Genomic DNA, 25,343 nt, shown 5'->3' with positions numbered 1-25,343 from the left:
TGCATCGTTACAAAACTATGACTTACTTCAAGTTGTAAAGTGCCCACGTGCACTCTAAAACAAGCAAATTTATTACCGCTTTCCTTGGAAACATTGTGATCACTGCAAGTCTCATTTGCTTTCGCATTAGCATCAAGAGGACAGCGTCGTGGGGCCGACAGGACATAGACAAACAATATTCAGGCGGCATTTGCATTGGAAATATCAACACAAAACAGTGACACGCTGGCAATCTTAACTAGACTTTCCAAAAGGACATTACGATCATCGGCAAATTGTGTTCCTCCGATCTGTCAGATTCTTTTTCTTGTCTCGCAGAACTGTCTCAATTTTGAAATTTTTGTTCAGAACAGGCTATATATCTTCGTTCCTCCCAAATAATTATACACATTACCAGTAAGCACACGGAAGGCCGTTTACGAAGATCCGAAAACATTACAACATAGAGTAAGTCTGAGAAATAGAACTTGGATTCCAATGCGTGTCGTAAACGTTAACATGAACATTGGTTTTCAATTGCCTTACATTTTTTTTTTATTTATTTATTTTTTGATCAGTAGTCTGATTCGAGTTTGCAAACACCTTCACAACATACAAAATGAAATATTATTTTCTTTTTTTTTTTTTTTTCTTTTTGCCAGAACACGTATCCATGACAAGCTCTTTGCAACTTTTTCCAAAAAAAAAATAATAACAAAAAAATAAAACAAAAACAGAAAACAAAAAAAATAAAAATTAAATTAAAAAACAAGAAAAACGAAACAAAAAAAATAAAATTAAACAGTAGAGCTATGACAACAGCACCTCGACATTGTTTTAAGTCCAACGCGATCAGAAGTTAAAAGCCGTAAACAGATATAATACCAACAGGAATGATGATACTGTTTGAAATGTAAACGGTATGTTTTGGTTCGAATTTCGTTTGAAAGAGGACAGAGTATTATCAATTTCACAACTGAAGCAGCATGCAACTCTCGCTTTTAACTCTAAACTGTTTCAATTCTTGGCAACAGCAACAAACCACAATGTTATTGAGGAACATAATGCAGGCTTATATGTATTTACCCGTATGCTGCTGGAGGGGTCAAGGGAAATAATGCACAGCAATGAAATCCCCAAAGCTCCTCCAGCAGCGAACAGGAGGCATTGTGCGCAGAAGACGCAGTAAGGTTATGGATATGTTCAATAAATAGATTGGTAGAACCACCGTACTGTATAAACTTCATTTATACATGCAGTCCATAAAATTTTTTTTCTTACTGAATAATTTACCCTGTTATGTATATATACAAATAGATATTTTCTTCTCAATATAATCTATACAAGATAAATTCACTATCTTCCTCTTTTAATGGTCAGTGTACATACACACGAAGTGTCTATTCTGATAAAACGCCAGCCAACTTTTCTTTTGCTATCCATGGTGAGAGCCCGCACGTAAGATTGGGTAGTTCGGCACTGTGAGTTCCAGTACCTCTTGTCTATGCCCCTGCATCCTTCTTTCATGTAACCCATGGGGTTGCACTTGGTCTCATAGAAATATTGCTTCAGCTGCCCTTTGGGTACAGGAACTTTTTCAAGAACAGTAACCGTCTGCCCAGCCATGTCCACTGCGGTTTTCTTATCTGCTGCAGTTACCCATTCGCTAATACTGTCACACACGCTCAGTTCTCCGCGTCGGGCAGGGTCGGAGTGGCGCCGGACCCGCATAGACATATTTGCAGCATCCAAGTAGTTTTTGTACTCCTCAAGCAGGAAAAGCAGTGGCGGCTCCAAAGGCACTTGACTGCTCAACATAACTCGAGATGAATACATGTCAGAGTCCTTGTTCTCCTCGCTTTGCCTTATGTTCTGCTCCTCTTCCAGGAGTTCCTCTATGACCTGTTCAAAGGTATCTGTCAACGACGGGAGTCCCCCTCCTCTAGAAGCGCTCACAGAGCCACCTATGCTTTCCAAGGTGCCGTGGGTCCGAAGACCCGGATAAGTCAAGCCACTTTGTCCTCTGACACTGGCTTCTTTCATGGGGGCAGCTTTCATGCAACTGAAGTATGAAATAACCATAGTAAGGAAAAGGATGGTCATCACTCTTCTCACCTGATGATACTGCGTGGAAAAAAAGGACAAAAGAAGAAGAAACAGAATTAATTCTAAACATCAATTGGGGACAAGCTCTTCCCAACATATTTACAAGATATTGGCATATCTATCATTATTTCACTGTGTCATGGGACTTCACCAAACCATTTATCATGTGGTACCAATACCGGCTTGAGGAACTGCTAAACAAAGTCGTAAAACACGATTTCATTGTGGTACTTCACGTAGGGTTTACCCACAAGCAGTCCTAAGCTATACAATAGTTAAAACTTTCCCATCCCACTGCCTCTAAAAACAAACAGTTTCTATACTGAATAAATAAACATTTTTTGTACTGTTGTTTGGCTTTAGTATTAATGTAAAGAAACGTTTACCGCTATACAGTAAGAAATTGTTGTGCTTGTCGAATAGGAAAGTTTAATAATTACATATTATATGCTTAGGCTTAATTAAATAATAATTTAACATTAAAACCCCCAAAAATCTCCCTTTAATTCCTGTATGCTACTTCATCGTATATTGCACGTTTCGGATACATGAAACACTATTTACAGTTGCTTCAGTTATACCTTGGTGAATAGGGATATAGATTATATTCTATAGAATTATATAGCACCATCATGTTCCACAGCGCAGTACATTATATATATCGATTCCACTCTGTCAATTGAAACAGATGTTTTATTCAGTGGGTTTAATGACTGCTAAATCCATACTTTGCCTTATAAAGCACTCTGTGTTCACTCTTACTGCTACGCAAATAAAAATTATATATACACAGCTGTACCAGATAGTATATGTCATAACATTTCCTCGGTTCATATAGGGATACACAAAAAAAAAAACCCTGAAACATCTAATTGGATTTTTCATATATGTTCTGAGAGTTGGAAAGCACGGTTGTTACTAAGCAACAGTAGCAAGCATCAAAACGCTGCTATATTACATGCACGCACACACGGACATACATACTCTGCTCTTTTGGTCATGCACTACAGTGGGGAAAAAAAATGGTAAAAAATATATATTAAAAGTCTACATTTTTTGCAACTTTCTTCCTGCTATACAGTATACATTTTTATGTTCATGCTAATAAGTTGCACCCATTTGTGACCTTATTTCAGCTCAAGTTCCACCATTTAAACTGATTTTAATTTATTACATACATTTCTAAAATTTGTATGCTAAAGTCCCTTTAAAAACAGACATTTGCCAGATCTAGAAAAAAAACTCTGAAGACGAGATCCTCCACAGATTAAAAAAAAATAAAACCCAAAACCTTATGTTTTCATCAAAAGATATTTATTATGAACTCATTCAAAGCACATCTTGAATGCATTGTATTGTATTTACTCTGAAAGATTTCTACAAGATGAGACGTTGTATTTATTGAGAAAAGTACACGAGGGTTACGACATCCGCCAAGATTTTCAATCTCTTTTTTTTTTTTTTTTTTCGGAGGAAAGTGAATCAGGCACAAATATTTGTCGTAGAATTTCTAACCAAGTGTCGGAAACGCGAGATCTCCCCTGAGTAAAGGCTACATGTCAAAGCAGTATAGAGATTTAATTTTTAATGAGCTATCCTTTTTTTTCCTGCAAAAGCATTGTAAGGGCAATAAGAGAAGCGTTACTAAGCAACTACAGCGAAGCGGTAGTAACACGTCCAGAATTCGACTTTCGTGAACGTAAAAATTCCTTAACACTTGTTTCGAGATATATTTTGTTGAGAAGAGCTAAAAGTAAAAGATGGCTATTTCAGACAAACCGGAATCTATCTATGAAAATGTCAGGGATGGCATTCCAATAAGTCTTTCCGTGCCCTAGGTGAACGATTAGGGTTGTGTCTCCATTTCACAAAGATGCTTTGTACGATGGTGCACCTAAGAGCTTGACCAGTGGTCAAATTTGTCTTGTGGTAATGAAAAATAGCCAAAGTCAGGCATAATGGTACCCTTAAAGGACATCACATGATGTCTAGGTAGACCCCAATATTTTGGCTCCTGAACAAGGAAGATTATGGAACATAGGGTTAGTTGCAATATCAGGGGTTAGTTAGAAGATATTTGGGTAGAACTATGGTAAAGAATTACAATGCGCATCCAACTACCTTGAAGTATGGATCTTTAGGTAGGTAGGACGATTTACCAGACTACCTGGACCAACTAATCTCCATCCACCATCATAAGCCATGCATGAAGGATTGTTTTGTAGACCTGTTCTGCTTCTTTTGGGCTTCTCCCACAGTAACAGATAAGTCACCGGCACAGAAAACTGTGACCTAGTAGCAATGTCTCTCTAGTCTAGAGTTTCTTCCTGCAAGACAGCATGCAGGCGTTTCTCCTCAACTTGGACCTGTAAATCTGAATGTCCGATTCATGACGTCACACAGCCTGTGAAATGACTATACAGCTTGTATTCATTCTATAAGAACAAGGCTGCCATTCTGAGTTAAAGGTTGTGGGCCCTTCCTATCAAAAGAGGCTTCATCACCCCTTTGTTAAAGATAATGTCTGACCCTTACACTTAATGATGAGAGTCTCTGATCTCAGATGAAGAGGAGGCAGTGATTCAGAATTATGCAAAGCAGTCACAAGCAAAGTTTAAAAACAGCAGAACGCTTAGTTTCAATTCAGTTTAAGTCCCCGTTCTCCCTTTTGTATGTTCCCACCACGTTGTGCTGGTTTAAAAATGACTGCATCGCTGACTCAGAAACATACCCTTGGTGAGATATTTTTAACTGGGGGGGATTAAAGCCTTGGAACTTCTTGCATCTCGTGACCAGTAGCGCTGGATGAACAGGGCTTGGATTTATAGCTATGCAAAGCACGTCGCTCGTAGCATTAACTCGCTAAGTGCCAAGCGGAAGTAATTCATTGAACAAAATGCCCATCTTAGTAACACTTAAAGATTCCATGTTTTTGTGGGATCTGTGCCACCGGTTAATGTTTCACCGAGTTCGTTTTGATATTTGGTCAGAAGAATACTTGGCAGCCTGAAGTTTTAGCTACAGCTTTCCCTTTAATAAGAAAAAAACCCATTGCTCGATAGTGAAGGAAACATAAATGAATGGCATATGCGGATTATCACATAGGATGCTCTTTTAGCAAATTGCCATCTTAGCCGCCTATTCTGCGGTACGTAGGGGCAAGTTCTAGCAGTGAGAACAAGGTGAATTGCCCCATGGCTGACAGTATTTGGCCACTACCAGAAACCTTTTATTTTTAGGTCTGTGTGTGTTCCTATTACAATTTCACCTGTGGCCAATGGGGTGTCTAACATAACAAGGTCCTTAGACAGGCTTTTACATCTTAACTGGATCCTTTCTGTTCTCCACCCATAGGCTTTCCATGAGGTGAATTGATCCATTTGGGACTGGACCCTCCATAATGCATAGTTCAGTTGGTTAAGTGACTTTAAAGACATTTCACAAAGCATCACACAGGGCCATCCCTGTTCTTCTTGCCACAGAAGTTCCCTGGGACGGAATATTTGTAAGGTGTAGTGATGTTGGCGAGCTGAAATCAACGCTCCCCTGCAAACTCTCACGCCAACTTCTGCTTTAGTGAATAAACATACAAGGCTGAGAAAGAGCCACTAGGAGAAATAACCCATATTCCAACTCCAGGGGCGGATTAATCCTAGGTCTTTAGGTCTTTATTATGCAACACCAATAGCCAACCCGGCCAAAAATATGATACCTGGTACAATGGTATATTGAAATCATGCCTCCATAGTTGCTGTCAAGTACCCAAGTATGGATTGTTGAAACGCTATATGTTACTGGAAGGTCTATAAAAAGGTAGATGAGGCCTTTCAAGTACCAATTGCAATAATGATGACCATGGATCCTGAGGACCTCCGTTCCTAGCATTGGTATAACAAATATTGGTGTGTATGTGTATATATGTACACACAAAGTATACGTAACGTACATAGATCACTCAACAGTTTCTCAGTAACAAGAAAGTAATATGCGGTAAACATGGCGTTGCTTCCTTTCACCTTTATGAAAAATAATCTAAGCAAGGAAATAGTCTATGCTGTAAAGATGTAATTGCTTCCGTTGTCCTTTATAAAAGGCAATAGAATAGTCTGTGTAAATATAGGTTTCTTCCGTTGATCATTAAATAGTTAAACACAATATGGCCGCATATTCCATTTTCTGATCCATATCTGCTTTGTAAGCGAGAAGGGATGTTCACGGTCAGACTGATGTAAATTGTAAAAGAGTAATCAAAGTAGACCTATATCTGAAAACAAGACAAACACGATAGTCAATTGTCCGCAGCCTATTGTCCCAAAGGAAGTAAGCAGCCAACCATCTGTTTAGAAAGCAAACGAACATTCACTACCCACAGCTCATTAACCTTAAATAAAAACAACAAATAAAGGAACTGTTATCTTAACGTTTTATGGCGTCCACCAAAACGGTCCATAGCAACCTTATGAGAACATTATTTTATTTTAATTCTCTTCTGCATTAACAGTAGATGCTTTTGTGTCTTTTTAGGAGCAGAATTTTCATCGAAATTTGAAGATCTGCTGCTGGAAAAACCCTCTTTTGGCACAAAACCCAGAACTTCAGCCAAATTAAGAAATCCATGCTCTTAAAAACCCGATAGAAAAAAAAAAAAGAAAGCTGTCTGTATTGAGAATTTTCAATGCGGTCAATTAGTTATAGGAATTAGACATGTATTTTGCACAGATGTTTGAGTGCGGGGAGGGGGGGGCCCATATGCAAAACACTTAGATCTGCTGGATTAGCATTTGAATTTCAAATATCACATCGATGAAAGCAGTCATTTTTTTTATACAGAGATCTTTTTCTATGGTGCAACCTCTGTTATCTTTACATAGAGAACAAGATCAATATTCCATGTTTCTACAACACAGAATGATAGATGAGATCAGATTCCATATAACATGAGATTTTCAGAATGCAAAACTGCATGAAGCTTGTCTTGGGGGGGTCTAACCTTATACGTAAGATTTATGGGACCTGGAATGGTCCAAAAAAAGGTCACGTTGTGAAGGTTCCATTCAATCTACTCTATGCAATCGAACACTTATTATCAGAGGCGGACTGGTGATGATGAGCGTACTTGGGAACTTCGGGGCTCCGGCTTCTCGGGATGCAGCCAGGACTGCCCCTGACATCAGGAGGCGTTACCGCCCATGTCAGGAGGCGTTCCCGCCCACAACGCGGGAAACACCCCTCATTTAAAGGGGAAAGGAGCGGAGCCTGTCAAGACCACCCCGCTCTCGTGACCTGGAGCATTTGGGTGTTGACCCGGAGAAGCAGTGCTTCCTTCAGGTAAAACCCAGAGAGTTCCCAGGTATGATGATGAGGCAGCCCTGGCACTGGCTGGAGTGGTGAGATCGGGTGAGTATGGGGTACTGTCAGCCAGCTGCCAACCAGGCATTGGCCCGGTGTGCCAGATGGCCAGTCCAGGTTTGTTTCCAATTAAATATAGCATTAGAGGCATCACCATTTGTTGAAATGGCCAGAATTGTTTAAAGAAAAAAAGCTATATGGTATCAATAAATAGGTAAACAACAATGAAGTATAAACTGTATTAAGTGGAATGAAAATATATCCATAATAAATAAACTTTTGTCCGAGATCTACTGCATTCAATATGAACTTCGCTAATTATGTGACTTGTTGAAATACAAGAGTAGGGGAACAGGTAAGAACCCCACAAATATTTAACTACCACTCTCAAAACGCTCAGGCAGAACCTTCATAGGATGTCTAGTTCAGCAACAGCGAGATGTTTGAATAGATGGTTGCGTTCACATCTAAGATACAAATTCCATCAAACTGTCTTCTGCTTTCTAGAAATCTACAGATGTTCTACACGAGAGACCGCCATCTGTATACATTATAAAGTGTCACATCCCATGCCGGGTTATGTGATAGATAGGAGATTTGTGATGAGCAAGATTCTCAATTATTCACGGGTAATTTATTTTAGGGTTAATTAACTCCCCGCATGGCCCTTCCGCGCAGAAGACTTTGCTATCCTTAGGTTACTATATTAAGAAGTTCCCCATGTTTACAATCTAATCTCCTCTCTGTCAGAGGTGCTGAAATCCCAGCTGTTTAACGCCACCGGGTAATTTAAGCTTCATCCAATAGTTCCTGTATGTGAAGGGCATTCGGAAGCTGTCGTTTAATCACTGTGAGCAGGCAGCAATGGCTGCGCCCTCCTATTACCAAATTCTCAGTTTCTTCAAGTTTTGATCACTTTATACTATTCTTAGAAACGTTAAAATGTGTTATTTCAGCACTGAGGGTCACACAGTCTGGATCCGACACTGCCGCCATCATACATAAGGCTCCCATTTGCTATAGTTGATATCCCTGCTTGCATGCAAGTGACTTTTAGTGTGTCTTTAAATTATGGCAGGTCAAGGTTTCCTTGAGGACCGGAGCTAGAGTAGTTTTATTAACACATTTGGTGAGGCACTACATAGAATCATCACGATGGGGTAGTAAAGGGTTAATATTCCAAGAGGATCCTCTGACATTTGATTGATGTCTCTTTTCTAGGAGGTCAGAATGTTTGTTGGGTAGGAGGGTATCACGGGGTTCTACAGCCCTAAAAGCCCCAAAGATGTTTATCAGCAGGAAATAGGTTTATCCATTAAACTGCCATGAATATCGCCATCGATGGACCACAAAGTCACGCAAAACGACTGAGAGCATCTTAAAAGTGCTATCTATACAGCAATAATGAATGAACGGCCCATTGGTTTCCATGGTAACTGCACCACATTTAGAACTTTGGCCCAAATCATACCGCTTATGACACTAGGCATTTCGATTTTGTTCTTTTGATGTCCGATTTCCTTTAGAAAAACATTTCGCCCCATATTTGACTTTATTTGTAGAAGTTCACGGTACTTCTGGACTAATGAAACACCAAGATTGATTTAATATTGCAGCGAAATTCGTCATAAAAAGGGCCGTTAGAAGCCATTCGTTTATTTTTCGTGTTTCTGAAGACAATGTATTTGCTTGCAATCAAGAGATTGCTTTATATTATCCACAAGGCCAAATATCTATCCACTAAATTTAACTCCAACTCTAACTCCACTTGGGGATTCACAAAAAAAATGTATTTTCTTGTTAAACGCGCACTCAGCCTCACGGATAATCTCGCTCTTATAGTCTAGCAGGTAGAGCCTGTTGTGTGCTGCTTGTTCTATAATCACAGAGAGGTGGATATTATTATATTTTTGATGTCTTCAACCCTAAAGAGACCACAAGGAGGCAATTTCAGTCTAAATAAGGCATTATGTGACCTCGCTATGGTTTATTTCTTCAGCAATTAGCACAGTCCTCCAGAGAGCGCGAGACCTTCAGGAAGCAGCAGCAAAGAGGACGATGTATCTGCTACACTAAAGCAGAAACAGTAGAAGTCCTCTCTTCCATTCACAGTTCGAGATTTGAGCAATAGTTGCGGCAGTCTCGATAACTGAACGTTGCTGATGAAACCTACTGTCAGCCCCGGGGCATAAGACCTGTTTTGTGGACTGTTGGCAGCTATTATACATCTACAATCATTTATTGCATAGGGAAAAAAAACACTCATCATACTTCAGAGTTGGCTTTCCTAAAGAACCCTTAGTGATATTTAAATTAAAAAAACTAACATTTTTGGTTTCATTCTTACATCAGAAGAGCTTAGAAAGCCCGTGAAGCTTACATCTGTTTGAGGTAGTTGAAACCACAACTCTCTATTTAGTGAATAGACCCCTTGGGGGGGGGCAAGCTCACTGATGGATCAATGCAGCATCTGGATCCAAGATACATTAATATGCTGGGGCCCCCTTTTTTCTAAAGCAATTTAAAGACAACGCTAAGTATGGTGGGATCAGTGGGAACATTCCATTGGTTTCCATGGCGATTGCTCCCCAATGAAAAGCTCCGCTTAGAATTGATCCTCATAAACATGAACCCTTTGCCATTTCGTTTGAACAGAGTGGTGAGCAGTTGCCATGGCAACCCTGGACTATTCCCCTCAATTGCTCCACAATTATCCATTTTATGCAGTAATTACCCAAGTCTAGGTGCATATGTCTGGATAGCTGGACAATAACGACATATTGTATCGTATCATATCAGCCATACCTGAAATAAAAGTATTACACCAAATAGTCATATGGGGCAGTGTATAAAAATAGCCTATATCGTTTTTAAAGAAAATATAGAACTTGTGCTGCGACTCCATCATACAGGCGCATGCATACATTAACTCCGTGAGTGCCGGAGATGCGCAAAAAAAAACAAAAAAAAAAAAAAAAAACATACTTGCTACACATATGAAAGAAGAGAATTGGATTCACAGCAATGAAAAGAGCCTTTAAAGAAGGGGGAAAAAAATAACCTGCATCTCTGCTTGAAAATATCACACCCATTTTATCACCTGCCATGGAAAAAAAAATAGGAAAATAAAGCAAAAAAAAATAAATTAAAAAAAAAAAAAAAAAAACATTCAAAAGAAAAACCCAACACCTTTCCCTTCAAACAAATGTTTCTGATATTTTTACAGCCTGCAAAAAAGTGAAGACAAAGCACTTGGCCTGTTATTGTGACATGTGGAGATGTTTACAACGGTCCTTGTGCTAGTCAAATAAGCTAGAATTCCCTTACCAGGAAGATTCGAAAATCAAAAACACAAATATCTGTGCCGGCGTTCGTTTAATGAGGTGTAAGCTGCGGAACCAAATGTTAGCCGTTATCTCAGCTTCTTTTTTTTCGCTCTCGGCTTTACTTTGATCTTTTCCACATAGTTATATCACAAGGTGATAAGTCCTGTTGTTTATTTCGGCTGTTTTAAAACGTGATGGCAAGTTTTTGTAGGATATTGGAAATGAAACAAGGTTTTGGAACTCACGGTATGTGACGCATGACTTTATTTACCATGTACATACCGGGCATTTAAAATAGCCAAAGAAGGGGACCTGTCTAGAGGTGAGGAGGTGCAGGACCAGAGACAGACGTCTGTAGGTTCTAAGGCATGGTCATTTGTCCACCTTACCCAAGGAACCATCCCAGGGGGCTCAGCTGTAGAACCTCACAAGGTGGCCATGTGGAAGCCACCAAGAAAAACAGCTATATTGGTGGAAGCCACCAAGAAAATAGCTATATTGGTGGAAGCCACCAGGAAAACTGCTATATTTTGCAGCAGCCATAAAGTGTTCTTTTCCTGTTCATTGAGTTGGAAGGCCTGAACAATCAATTGTAACCTCAATGACTTGCAGCTAAGTGTATCTTTAATATACATATAGATACATTTCGTTATATTCATGTATAATTAACGTTCGAAATCTTAAAATTTAATTTTTCAGTGACAAGGGACTGTTGAACGGGGAAAATGATGTAAGATCTCTCTAAAAAGGGACAAAGCTTATATTATTGCCATTAATAATTCAAAAAATGACATATCATTCATCAGTAATAAGAGCTTGAAGGTAAGAAAAGTGTGTACGGAGTAAAAGCTGGGTTATAAATGAAGTAATTTAATAGACAGGAACCTTTCCAGTTCTATAGCACATAGGAAGCTCAAAAGGTCAACGTCTTGTCATTGTTAGAAGTGAATTGAAGTTTATCCTACATACAATGACCCGTTGTGATCATTATTGTCATGGAAATTGAAGGCTGATAAGAATTTTAAACACATTTAAGAGATATCTGACGAGACATCTAATTTGCCCTTTTAACACTTGAGTCATGAAAGCTATTGGAAAGTCTTTTAGGATTCTCTCAAACTGTAATCTAACTAATAGTATGGTAACACTCGTAGACATGCTCTTCAAGCGGAAGTATATGAAATTCTTGTTTCCTTAGCCCTACTCAATAGAATTTAATTGAAAGGGTCATTACATTGTATCGGAACAGCAGGATGTTTGTTTACTCCCATGTTTTAGTGTTTATATCTCAGCGATGGTCCTCCAGTGAGATGATGATAACCTCAAAACAATTACTTGCCTTGTGTATGTCTTTGCTTGACCCACTTAGTGAAACTGGCACATTTGTGACACACACAGAGCTTGATTTCAGACATAATAAAGACCGAAGCAAAGACTGATCAACACAGCTTCAAGGTTGAGTAAAAGATGACCAGCGAAGTGGGGTCAACTGGATTTAAGTCAGAAGTACAGTAAGACACCCAATAGTTCGAGCTCACATCTACGTCGGGGCACTCAAATTGTATCAGCATCCCTACTTTATCTACCTTAGTAGGTAGAGGTCTCTTTTTAGTTAGAGAACCCAATAACTAAGCCAGGAATACTGAACAAATAAGGTTCCATGATGAAGAGATATCAACATAGCACATGGAGAAACCCTAAACTCAAAAAGTGACTCCAAGAGACCTTCTGTTCACATTTACCAATTGAAATGAATAATTAGTCAGTTTAAATAATAACATGGTCTGATGTGATAACCTATACAGCACATTCATGTGAGGTGCCTTCTATAACCCTGGATTTAGGATTCTCCAAAGATATATTGTGGACACCAACTAATATTTTTGATATTTCTGGACTATGACACTAATTAATACAGCACTATGGTTGCCATGTGGTATTCTAATCTTTTGCCCATGTATATGACACCCCAAATAGAATCCCAAACAAAGAAGTACAAAAAAACCCTTCATAATGAATTGGGGGGGGGTATCTCAAGATTAACCTGTAGCCATACACGTACCTAAATGTCTACCATAACGAAGGAGACCTTTGAAAGATGTGAATCCCCATTTCACCTTAGGAATAAAATTAAAATAGAGTGACACAGATAGGTACATGTTTTGTCTGTCCAAATCACCCCCTGAATTATTGATAGCTTGTTACTTGGTACTGCTGCTATAACAGTGCTTGTGTTATACGATACAGACGCTGTAGGATTGTTGAACTGAGCTTTATTGTAATTGACATCTTTGTAAGAGAGTTTCACATTGTCTAGAAGTCACTCACTTATATTGCTAGTGGTACGTTGGCTGGGTTGAGTAACTAAGGTCGAACCCTTTTAGTTGATCTCTTGTAACTCCATGAGCTGTGCACTGGACCAGCAAGGGGCAAACCCAATGTACTTTCTGCCATGAAACAACATGTCTTGTATTGGAGTTCTTCAAAGTTTAATTTAAAAGCCTGCTTACCCAAATCGAGATGAGTTCATAAAGAACCTTGTATACATTGAAGAGTTAATCTTTGTAAATTAAGTTTAAAAAGCTCTTAACTTTTAAATAATACAATAATAACAATCCTAAAATATATATATATATGTAAATGTCCATGATTGGTAACAAATGTAACTCTTGTCAGCTTGCCTTTTATAACTAAATGCAGCATTGATACCCAAACCATTCCTAGAAATAGTTTGTTAATGATATACGCCTGATTTGTAATTCCTGTTGGGAACACTGAATTGTCATGTGACACACACGCAGGCACTGATAGGTTGTTACAATTCAAACCGAAAAAGCAGGTTTCTGCTGGTCTTCTGAGGAAAGCACAAAATAAACAGATCAAAAGTTTTTTGGCTGAACATGCCAGAGAGTACAACTAACGTTTTGTCTGGCCCAAATTTAATATACAAGTTGAACATTAAAATATCTGACCCAAATTTGTAGTTACGGAGCGTCATTAAGAAAATGGCATGAGGCATCAGCAACCAGTTCCTAGGCAGGGTGAATATCACATTAAAGGAACAGTCATGGGTCCACCTGAACCCTGCATGATCTCCTACTGCCCGGCAGTACTAATCACCAGCAGGCCCAGACTTGGGATTTAACTATATCCAGAAGGCCAGTCTGGGCCCGATCACCATTACCATAGGACAGGCAAGAGCCACAAGGAAACAAATCAAAATTATATATTCTTAAGGGGCCTTCCCGAAATTGGAGAAGGTTAATGTGGGGATTTGTTTTGTCGCTTCTCCTTAAACAATGTTGGTTTTGGGTTAGACTAGCAATGCACTTGCTAGTCTGCGCTTATCACCCTAATAAAATTGGTAACAAATATATAAACATAATATAAATGAGAGGTTTTGGTAGCTAGCGATGAGCGGGCAGGTTCTTCTTCAAAGTTAGCAATCCGATAAGTTACACTAAATAACTAAATGATTTGTTTATGTTTGTTGAGTTTTTCAGCCAGTAGGGTTTGAGAGATGGCGCTCGGAATCTATAAATGTTACCAATGGCGTGATATGAAAAAAAGAGAGATGAGATCCATTTGGCCCTATTACGTAATGCTTGTAAGAAGCATACGTTTCCGGTTTGAAACATGGGAAATAACACAGGTCCTTGGACCTGGTCATGGATTTGGATTGAATATTTTTGAAAACACCATTTGATGAGATTCTTAATATGTTCCTAGTTAAAAGAGCCATAGCATAACTAGACTGTCGCCTCCATAGAACGTACCACTTCTGAACGCACTCAGCTGTCAGCGAAGCGTGAAATGTATTAGTGTGGTCTTCATACACTGTTCTGGCTGTCCTACAAGGCTCATCTGATGACAGCTGTATCAATTAGAGATGCCTAGATTACATTTAATTTGTCTTACTGAGGATATCTCTGTTACCATGGGACACCAAACATTTATTGCATGCAACAAAAACGAGGAGTAGGCAACCTTTGGTACCCCAGCTGTTGGAATAAAAATCCCATCAATCGAGAAATAACACAGTGTCGGGGCAGTTACAATGTAACAACACCGGGTACCACATCTTACGGAGTGCTCCAAAACGACATATACGGCTCTCCGCATTCTAAAGTTCTTCTAAATTCTAACGAAATGGGTTTCATTATAAAAATTGATTAATCGCTAACCATGTCACACTACTGGATCCTTGTACAAGATGTAAACAAGCATCTTACAAATTAAAAAATAATAATAAGACAAGTTTCCTCTGCATAGTTAAGTGGATAATTTCATTTAATGTTGTCACGTATGTGAATTTACTGTGACAGAACACATTAATTTATAGGAAGGCGCAATTAATAACACTGACAGTCTCAGCAGGATGACTTTCTCAGTTACTGAATGTATCTTACGAGATGCTGCCACGTGCATAGGGGCAGACATTAAACCCTTGTTTGATTTGTCACTTTGGTTGAAGCAACCATAAGGATATCATTTACAGGAAGATTTAGACGTGGCTCTCTTGGCCATCATTAAAATAGGTGTTATTATTACACATTGTGTGCATTGCGCAACACATAATATACTTCTTTGATATTTAAAGGGTTAACGTGGATCTGGAATCTCTCGGAATCTTTTTATAGAGGTTTCATTTGGTCCTTCAATCAAGATTTTGCTGAATGTCATCCACCAACTGACTATATTAATTTCTTAATTAGCGAGTGTTTATAATTCCATGACCCTCTGCATCTTAAAATGCAAAAACAATTGAAATTTGAAATGTGTTTCGATAGAATACGAGATGTTCTCCATGGCTTATCTTGGTCCATTGATGGTTATCATAAGGACCTTCCCCTTAGCCATACCATCAAAACCTAAAGCATTTCTCAGTCTTGAATGTTGGTGTCTAAAAGCCCCAGAGCCACGTAACCCCTCATTTACCCCCCTACCCTTGATAAGCCCACTTATATTTACAGAAATATCAAATTAACATAATATCTGAACAATTTCTTATATCGCTGTACATTTTATTGTAATAAGTACCCAGTTAGTAAAACATTGTCACCAATCCCAAATCAGTCGCGACAGTCCTCATAAGTACAGTAAGTGAATGAAGCAAAACTCAACATCTTTAGAATAGTCAGATACAACATTTTGACCTTTTTATAATAAAAACCAAAGTAGACTGAAATGTTGCCTGTCTTGTCTAACAAAACAATATTGTTGCCTGTTGACATAATTAACTCAACTAAACTCAATACATCTGAACTACAAGCTGATCTGGACATAAACAAAATATATTTGCTTTTATGATCCCCTACACTTTTTTTTTTTTTTTTTATTATCAATAGGTATATTACTATTAAATAATTTCTAAACATGTTATATCCCTGAACAAACAGGAATGTATGTATAATAGGTTACTCATTGTTCTGTTTACACACAAACATGATTACTCTGCCGCTATACAGAATAGATTACAAATTATCACTCCTTCTGAAAAGGGTTTAAGCAATTGCATTCACAGTAGGCTGCAGGCTTTCTTTTCAAAACCCCTCTTCGGGATGCAGTTCACAGTTTGACATAACCAAGAACGCTTGTTTAGAAATTACAGAGCGAGATGATTCAGTCTTGAAATTGAACGGCAATTTTGCAACAAAGGACTAAACCAAGGGCTCGTCACAATCATTTGAAAACAAATCAAGTTAGTAATTATGTGATTAAGAGGACATGCCCACTTAGATGGGATTCTCAGCCGTAGACATAGAGGGACGTTGCATTTAGATAGATTGAAGTCTACATTTAACAATAAAAAAAGATCAACGGAGCTGGCATATTTTCTCCGTTTGATAGACCAATACTTATAGCTATGTCTCCAGCATGGTGGGTCCCCTATTTAAATATAAAGAAGATGTTTTCTCTGGCATCATGGGGACTTACAATCAACAAGGTATTCCTAAAGATCCTACATGGATCCTCAATTGAGAAACTCTACCCAACAGCCCTTACCTTTTTTCCAGGAGGTAAGGTTAGTTTAGGTGCTTCACATAGGCTTACTGATCTCTCCTATTTCCCCCATTAATATATATTTGGGTCCCCTTTTTGTGGATTCTCCCTAAAGTGATGAATAACAATTGGAATAAGAACCTTATGAACCATAACATGTAACCTTTACTTACCATGGACTGTAAAGTCTTGTGGTCAAGTATGTGTCTCATCATCTGATTGTTCCACCAAGTGGTCCATGGAGGTTCACTTGAATGGACAATCCACTCCAGTACTCATTTTTAGAAAGCTAATTATGTTTATTGTATCCAATACTGTGTGATGTCTGTATACCCCCCTGCATAACCCCCTAAAAGGTCAGGAGAACATTGGCTTGTATCTAGAAATACATTAAGCTATTGACAAAGTAAGTAAGATGTGCCTGTGTCACTATGTTAAGCTTGACCATGTCAAATACCAAGGAATAGTAGGTGGCCTTAACATGCGCCAGATATTTTTTTTAATATCTTATTCTCCTTCCTCATAAAAGAATGTCCATTAGAGAAAACAAAATGAAACTATCAGACTGTTTACCAACAGACCAAGAGGTCTATCCAGGTTCCTGTGCATAGAATTAATCTTGGCTAAATAACCACCATTGGCTCCATCCTACCTATCCTAATAATAAAAAAAATGGATTTGGAATTCCAAAAACATAAACTGGCAAATAATTAAACATCTTCATGGCCATACAGAAACACCAAACTAGGCCACTTAATTAGCAATTTAAATTAGGTCTTTTGCATCAAAACTAATTATGTGTTTGCATAAAAGCCAATTTGGATTGGTTTGTTTGTACAGTTCACACTTTTCTTTTTCTGCTCTTCTATTATTGAAACAATCTATACTTGGCATTCACACAGTCTAAATATAGGCTTATTTTGAACAACCAAAGTTATTCATGGCTCCTCCGTCTTCCCATCCAGAGTTCGCAGTCCATTTGTGCCTATATTTCCATTGTAGCCACAAAACAGGTGCACTTACATCCAGGAGGGCTGCTGATGGACCTAGATCAGCACCTCACCAAATGAGAAAACATTAAGGCCGTCTGCATACATTAAGACCCAGTTACTAGCAACATAAATAAGTGATGACTATTGATCTTGCTGTGGTAACAGTCTAGAAAGTGCAACCTGTAATAGAACTGCACAGTTTTATTTACCAATCTTCAAGTAAGGTTTCCAAAGACTGTTTACAATGGTGTCTATAATGGTTTCATCGTTCTACATAGAACATAAAAATAAACATCTAGAATATATCATGTCAATAGTCACATGCAACTACTGCTGGACATTTGAACCTCATGTTTGGCGAGAGAAGAGTAACAGTACAAATAATAACATGATGAACGATAATACTTTATTATGTAGGTAGACCTGGCAAGAGCTGGAGGTCTTAAGATAGCCTTCAACATTGGTGTGCTATGGTCTCCTATGAATATGTAATAAAGGAACCAGAGGATATCAGCATAAGAGCCATGACTATGGTAGATGCCAACAAAAAAACCTCTTAAATATCCATCCAAGTACACAGTGGGCTACAGAGGAGAGCTGTAGTAATAGGCTATGGTAGTCTTGTACTTTGGTTTTATAAGGAGAAGGTGATCTACAGGAAATTCTCAAAACAGTATAGCTCCAACCATCAATTTTACAACTGTAGACAAGACCTACAGACACATACAACAGGACAGACAAGCCTGCTTTCAGACGATGCAATGATGCATATATGTAATGTGTAAAAAAAAAGTCAAAATGTTTTATGGAACGTATCGAATGTTCCACCATGCATACTTGGAAGAAGACGAGTACAACAAAGGCTTTTTGATACTGGAATTCCAGTTATTATAAATTGCATGGTTTAAATTCCATTAAAGGTTACATTTTAACGGATGCTGTTTGCATTTCACTAAACAATTTGGTATAAGCAGAATAATACACAATGAAAGAATGTGACGTGCCACAGCCAGGAACCTCTTCATTCTTACTTTGGATGGACAAAATATTCAGTGCTTAAAGTTATCTTAATGTGGGCAAGTGTGGTTTTCTAATCAGGGTGGATGAGGCATCCAAGGAGAGAAAAAACCCAGCATGTCTAAGGTCACAAGAAGCCAACCGTGTATAACAGGTTATTATTGGTGTCGCCATCATTCAATGTACTTACCAACTGACCTTTGTCTTCCTCCCAATTCCCACAACATCTGAAACTAAACCCAACTTTGCTGGTCTCCATTCCATGCAATCACTATAATAAAATGACTATGCTATCAAACTAACATAACTGATATTACATTAGACCTTCCTGTGTTTCTATTACAATGCATGCGCCTAAACATACTAATAACCCTAGACTTTATCATGTGTTAAAGCTCATACTAACAGCAGTGAAAGTCAACTAGACAGACTACCCACATACTCTCAGGTGCGACGAGAATAATTAATGACTCTGGAAACCTGTACCCTGCACTAAATATCCAGAAATTGTTCAGTTTTACAGTATTCCCCGTTCAATCTGTCATTTGAAAGGTAATTCCTTAGTGGCAGCTGTGGATGCCTTACATCTAGAACACAGACTGGAAGGAATGAAATAGAATTTGTATGTGCTATTACACAATGGCATGTGACAGATGAGAAAACAGGTTTCGTGAAGACTTGTCGGTGCTTTGTATTGGTTTCCACATTGAAATCGACTCATTATTTGAAATTTTCCCATAATCAAAAGACTTTTGCACCAAAATCCAACCATTATCACATTCAAAGTATGTTTGTCTTTCTGAATTGCACATATATTAGGTGAGAATCTGGAAACTATTACACATTTTAAAGATTATTTACATTACACATTTTAAAAATTATTTTTTTTTTATAATCTCTTCTTAGATCATTAATAGTAGTTCTGTGAAATAGCCTTTCAGAATCCCATTAGGGCTTCATTAGAGGGTATTCTCTTGTTAGCCAGTAGAGGGCTCCCCATCACTTCTTAAACAGCATTTTCCAGCAAACATAAGGCTAAGAATGGCTATTATCCAGATGGCATGGAAAAGCTCACATTCTTCTGGATTTGCAGGTATCCACAAATCTCATCCGCTACATTTACTTTCACTAAAAGATTTAAAGAACACGGCATTGCTGCTAAAGAATATCCAACACATGTGGAAGGATCAGGATTTGGAGAAGATACTGAGCCAACTCTGGGATTGAGAACAGAGAACATGGAAATGCATAGCAATTGGGAGCAGGCATTCGCTTTTAACCCTTTCCTGGGGGAACGGCACCACGCTAACAACAAATTGCAATCAAGGCAAGAAACAAAATGCAAGAATCTGACAATACATGACCTCTGAGCTAGTTTATCTATTTTGGAGCAACATCTAGACTGGGTTTCAAAGCTAGAATATTACATATAATACTATTGAGTGCAACAATTTCTGCATTTTCATGTTCTGTTAACTCCTTGGAAACACAAATCCCCATTCACTAATGAGCCTGCCACAACATACAGGTAAGCAGAGAGGTGAAATGTAACTCATTAGCTACAGGAGCAGTGATCAGAATGCTGGAACACCTCTCTGACACTCATATGGTTAATCTGTAACTTAGTAAAGGATGCAATTGATGAATCTGTATATGATACTAAACATTAACAATGACAAAATATATCAAGTGACACAAAAGTATATAAGAAGCCATTAGGAACAGACTGTATGGAATGCAACAGGGGAGACAGTTACTCAGGTCAATCAGCAAGAGTTTGTAACTAATCGCAAAGAAAATATTTGTTTCCTTTTTCATCAGAATAAGGCATAAAAACTAACCCCAAGAAGATCAGACAATCACAAACCTCAAAGTAATCCCTGCATGGAATCCATTATTTTACCTACCTACAAGTACAAAAGCTTCCTAGCCAAACAACAGAAACATACAAAAGGCATGCTGGAGCGATTTCTTAAATATATATATATATATTGTGCCTTCAGTATTTTTTATTATTATTTTTAAATCACTTTTCCCCATCCCCTGTACACAAACCTGAAAATCCAACATTACATAAACTCTGATCTGAATCCTACCTCGTCTTTGTGCCAGGTTCTATTTTTCATCTGAGATGATGGCACATAGCAGTTAACTTGGTGAAAGTTCCTGTCTTTGGAATCATCCCCACATGCTGGAGATTAGAAAGCAGATTCATGGTCTAGTTGAATGACAGGCAGCAGATCTGATGTCTCATGAAAACTTCATGAAGAAGATCAGGCTTCTCTTCTGTGTGTGTCTGGATGTGTGTGCTCTGATGGTTCTCCTAGCACTGCCTTGTTGAGTTTAGCAAGTCGTTTAGACCAGAATGTCTTGGCTTTTATTCAGTGAGAAATTATTTACAGCCCTATTTGTACCTCTATTGGTCAAACTTCTACCCACTATACAACTGCTGCTTATTTAAAGAGACAGCACACCTTTCTTGCCCAGCAACACACATACTAAACCAGTAATGACCACTTAGATTCTTCAAATTCTTCTACATTCTCTAACTTTTCCCTACAAGCTACCTAATAAACATATTAAAAATATTTTTCTTATATGTACTTTAAAATAGACATTAAAATAACCTACAGAATTCTGCATTAACCATTTTTAACCCTCTGGGGTGGAAGCAAACATCCCACAGGCTCTACATCAGAGTTCTACGTCATAAACATTGATAAATATTAATTTAGTTCTCCAGATGCACGTGAATTAAAACAACTGTTTTATATGCTATATTTAATAAAATGCGTTTTGATTCATTTTTATTTCTGTGCATAACTCTAAAAAAAATGTTTTGAGATAAAATATATTTGTAAAAAAAAAAAATAAATAATATATATATATATATATATATATATATATATATATATATATATATATATATATTAATTATTATTAGTTTGGTTCAAGTGAAATTAGTGGATCTGAATGCTCATAACCACATTATAGAAAAATAAGAAAAAATTCCTTGTATAAAAAACTTGCTCCCTTTCTGACCTTTTGCATTTAGAATACACTCCAGATAATAACACCATTTTTTATTAATGAACGTTTTAGATGCCATTACACTGTTCTCTATAAAGCATTTTTTTCCCCACAAACATGAATAAAACAAACAAACAACCCAGAACGACCCATAAACTCCCAAACATGCAAGAAATAAAGAAGGAATCTAAAAACTCACCTTTTCAGTTAGTACCTTGTCCAAGAAACCATCAACACAATTGTATCTTGTGATCTTATAAGAGACTCTGAATACTTTCTAATTAATTTCTTCCAAACTTAAGGTGCAAAAAAAAAAAAAAACTAAAAAAAAATAAATCAATCTTGCCTCTTTTTTTTTTGTCTTCTGCAAAGGTATTTAAATTATTGATAGTGGAAACTGCATGGTGAGAGTAATAGCATCTCCTTGTTAAATGGCTCCATTTGATCTTGCTGGGCAGAGAGGGAACTCATACTACTGTGTAGCGCATCAGGGTTAGCTGGAAGCTGTGAATGGGGTGTGGGTGGGAATCCACACTAGTCTGCTCTACTCTCTTTGACGTGGGTTGTCATGTGATACTTTCTCAGCCTCTTAAAAGACACTCTGCTGAATGAAATACAAGCATCACAGAACCCCCTGCAGCAGGGATGGGACTTTCTCAGTAACTCTTTCCCTACTAGTGATTGCATTCACCTGTAAACTGTGACACTGTCCCTTTAAGACATTCTGTACCTCTACATTTATAGCCTGTTTTTTTTATGCAACTAATCTGTTCTCTGCATGTATTCAAATGTAATAAGCTGTGATGTGATGGGGCACAATGGGCAATTTGCCCAATTATAAATCATTATTTTTTATTAAATCATCTGGTGCTGTTTTAAGTGTCTGGGTAGTCAGGTTCTAGTTTTACTGGATATTATACTTATCAGACTTCAGAACTCAGTTTTTATTATGTCAAGTTGTGATATTCAATTGCATTTCTAATATATGAAAGGGGGGGGGTGATGGATGTTTCTAAAGACCCCCTCCCCCCAAGTCCCTGACTATGACATAGGTGACATTTCTTCACACCCTGTGCAGGGAACAATATAAATTGTACTTAGGGACCCTCACTGCCAAATACCACCTCATCTGTCACTTGGTTATTAGATATTGTAACCCAGCAGCCTGAGGTTAGTCATGCCCCCCCCCCCAACTGAGAGAATATAGTCCCAGGGCTAGTTTACTGTCTACTTTATATATTACAAATGTATATTTACTGTGCATATGGGAAGACAGGTACCGTATAGAGAGAAGCCTTATTTCAAAACCATTTAATGTTAAACATAGAATTATTTGCCATTAAGGGCACTACTTCTTTCTTTTGTTTACTGGGATTTATTAAATAATAGTAAACATAAAGTAGAAACAGTTAAATATATAAACAAAACACTTGCCTTTACCTATCCATCTATCTGTCTGCATATCCATCAGACAGATAGCTACCATATTTGCATTGATATCATTAAAAGATAATGGGATGAATGCTGTATTCTATAGCTCTGGCACAGAAAGTGTTAATGCAGGCACAATCCCATACTATTACATGCTGTGGGTATCTGATCCTTCTCTATTTCCCTAATGTTTGGATGCTGTAAGCAGTCTCCAGAGAGCAGAACCACACATGTAGTGAGACTACCAAGACTACATGCTTTCTGTCCTGTCTGATTTCCATCATCCGCCACTGGGAAGATCCTTAACTTGGAGAGGATACATTTTTACCTCTGCCTGGAAGGATCTTTTGAGATGTTTATATAACTAATGATAATTTGCAATTGTCTCATCCATTGCCAAAAAAAAAAACAAAAAAAAAAAACAAAAAAAAAAAACAGCAGGGAGGTGAAAACAAACATGAAACTCCACTAAACCTACTTTCTCCCATTAACCCTTTCCATGGTGCTGCAAGGGTTAATCCATTCATTTCTTTGTCCAAGAGAGCAAATGCTCCTGTCTATTATTGGGTGAAAACACACAAATACACACACCTTCTAAAAAATGTAGTCTTACCTATTTAAAAATAAACTAATGAAATATATATATAAAAAAAAAAAGAAATATCCAAAATCAATTTTAATCAGATACTAATTTCCACCAGTCTCTTACCAGACACAAGAAAGGTCACTGTGAACTACATCATCATATTCAGCTGCTATGTATGACTGTTATGAAGATTTTTTTTTTTTTTTTAAATCATGATTAAACAAATGAGATGTCAATATAGACATATTTGGCAACAAAGCCCTGCATGCTATTAATAAATTTTAATTGGATGAGGTCAGCTAGAACAACAGTACGCCTAATTAATGTTGCTGGTGAATCTCTTATGTTATACATTTATTCAAAATACTTTCTCGCAATAACATGCATTGGCCCACAAAGCTTAGACACCACGGTTAGGACAGAAAGAATTCTGTGTGGTTGTATGAAATCCAGCAGAACCAACTATGTTCCACAGCAATTATTGATTTATGGTGCATTTCCACCTGTCTTCTGTCTAGAGGGACATAACTATTCAATGATGAATTGACGGATAATCAATTTAAGCAAATTTATTTGTCATGGTATATGTGGTCTAGAACCATCCATCTGCAATAGATAAACTATTGTGTATTAAGTATCTTCACATTCCAGTTTTACATGCAATGTGTCATGTAACGATATAATAGTTTGTGATTGTGAGCTCATCTGTCTCAATAATGTCCTACAGTTTAGTACAATTTGGGAATATTTAATTTATGAACTAGAGAGGGAGAAGCTTAGCACTCTCTCCTGGACAAGGATGGAATGGGTCCCCCGGACCTTTACAACACATAAATAGAGGGGAGGGCTGGCACCTCCAGGCAGGGGAGGGAAAGGTAATGTCAAGTAGTCCTATCAGCCACTTGTACTCATACTCATAAATGCACTGGCACACACACTTACACACACACTCTCACACATGAATGCTAACACAAAAAAACACTCACACTAACATGCTAACACACACATACACATTCATGCTCACACACAATTACACATACACGTTCACGCTAACGAACACACACACACACACACTTACACACATTCATGCTCGCGCATATGCATACATGCTCACACTAACACATACACATTCATGCTCACACACACTCACTTCTGCATTTATGCTAACACACACACACACTTATACATACACTCTCACTCTGATACATACATACAAACAACTCACGCCCTCCCTTACACACTCACTCACTCCCTTGCAACACTTGTAGCTTTCTTTTTTGGCTGCTCATGTTACATGATCTTGCCACGTTCCTGCGCAAATTGCTCCCCCTGTCCCACCCTGCATATAGGATTGAGGCATATGCCACCTACTTTGGCTTCTTAACAATTCCCATAGCAACGTTGATGTCCCATTGACCATATGAAGAGTGGCTTAATGTATATTCTTATTATATAAGCTTCCTCATTTAGTTCAGTAGTATACATTCTGTTTGTCCACAACATCAAAAAGGATCTATGACCTAT

General features: G+C 37.9%; 1 protein-coding gene across 1 annotated transcript; it reads right to left on the bottom strand.

Moving 5' to 3' along the window:
- Positions 1 to 724: 724 nt before the first annotated feature.
- BDNF (brain derived neurotrophic factor) lies at positions 725 to 22,363 on the bottom strand. Its single transcript, XM_053449089.1, has 2 exons — positions 22,002 to 22,363; positions 725 to 2,103 (listed from the first exon to the last, which is right to left on the bottom strand). The coding sequence occupies exon 2, from the start codon at positions 2,080 to 2,082 to the stop codon at positions 1,336 to 1,338; it is 747 nt and encodes a 248-aa protein (XP_053305064.1). The 5' UTR covers positions 2,083 to 2,103; positions 22,002 to 22,363; the 3' UTR covers positions 725 to 1,335.
- Between the last annotated feature and the right edge of the window lie 2,980 nt (positions 22,364 to 25,343).

Source organism: Spea bombifrons, chromosome 10 (genome assembly GCF_027358695.1).
Source record: "Spea bombifrons isolate aSpeBom1 chromosome 10, aSpeBom1.2.pri, whole genome shotgun sequence".
In the NCBI taxonomy this organism is placed as follows: Eukaryota; Metazoa; Chordata; class Amphibia; order Anura; family Pelobatidae; genus Spea; species Spea bombifrons.
Note: the sequence above shows the minus strand (reverse complement) of the source record. Positions and strands in the feature narration are given on the sequence as shown.

Excerpts from the sequence above, each read along its gene's own strand:
- BDNF (XM_053449089.1), bottom strand. The coding sequence starts at position 2,082 with ATGACCATCCTTTTCCTTACTATGGTTATTTCATACTTCAGTTGCATG.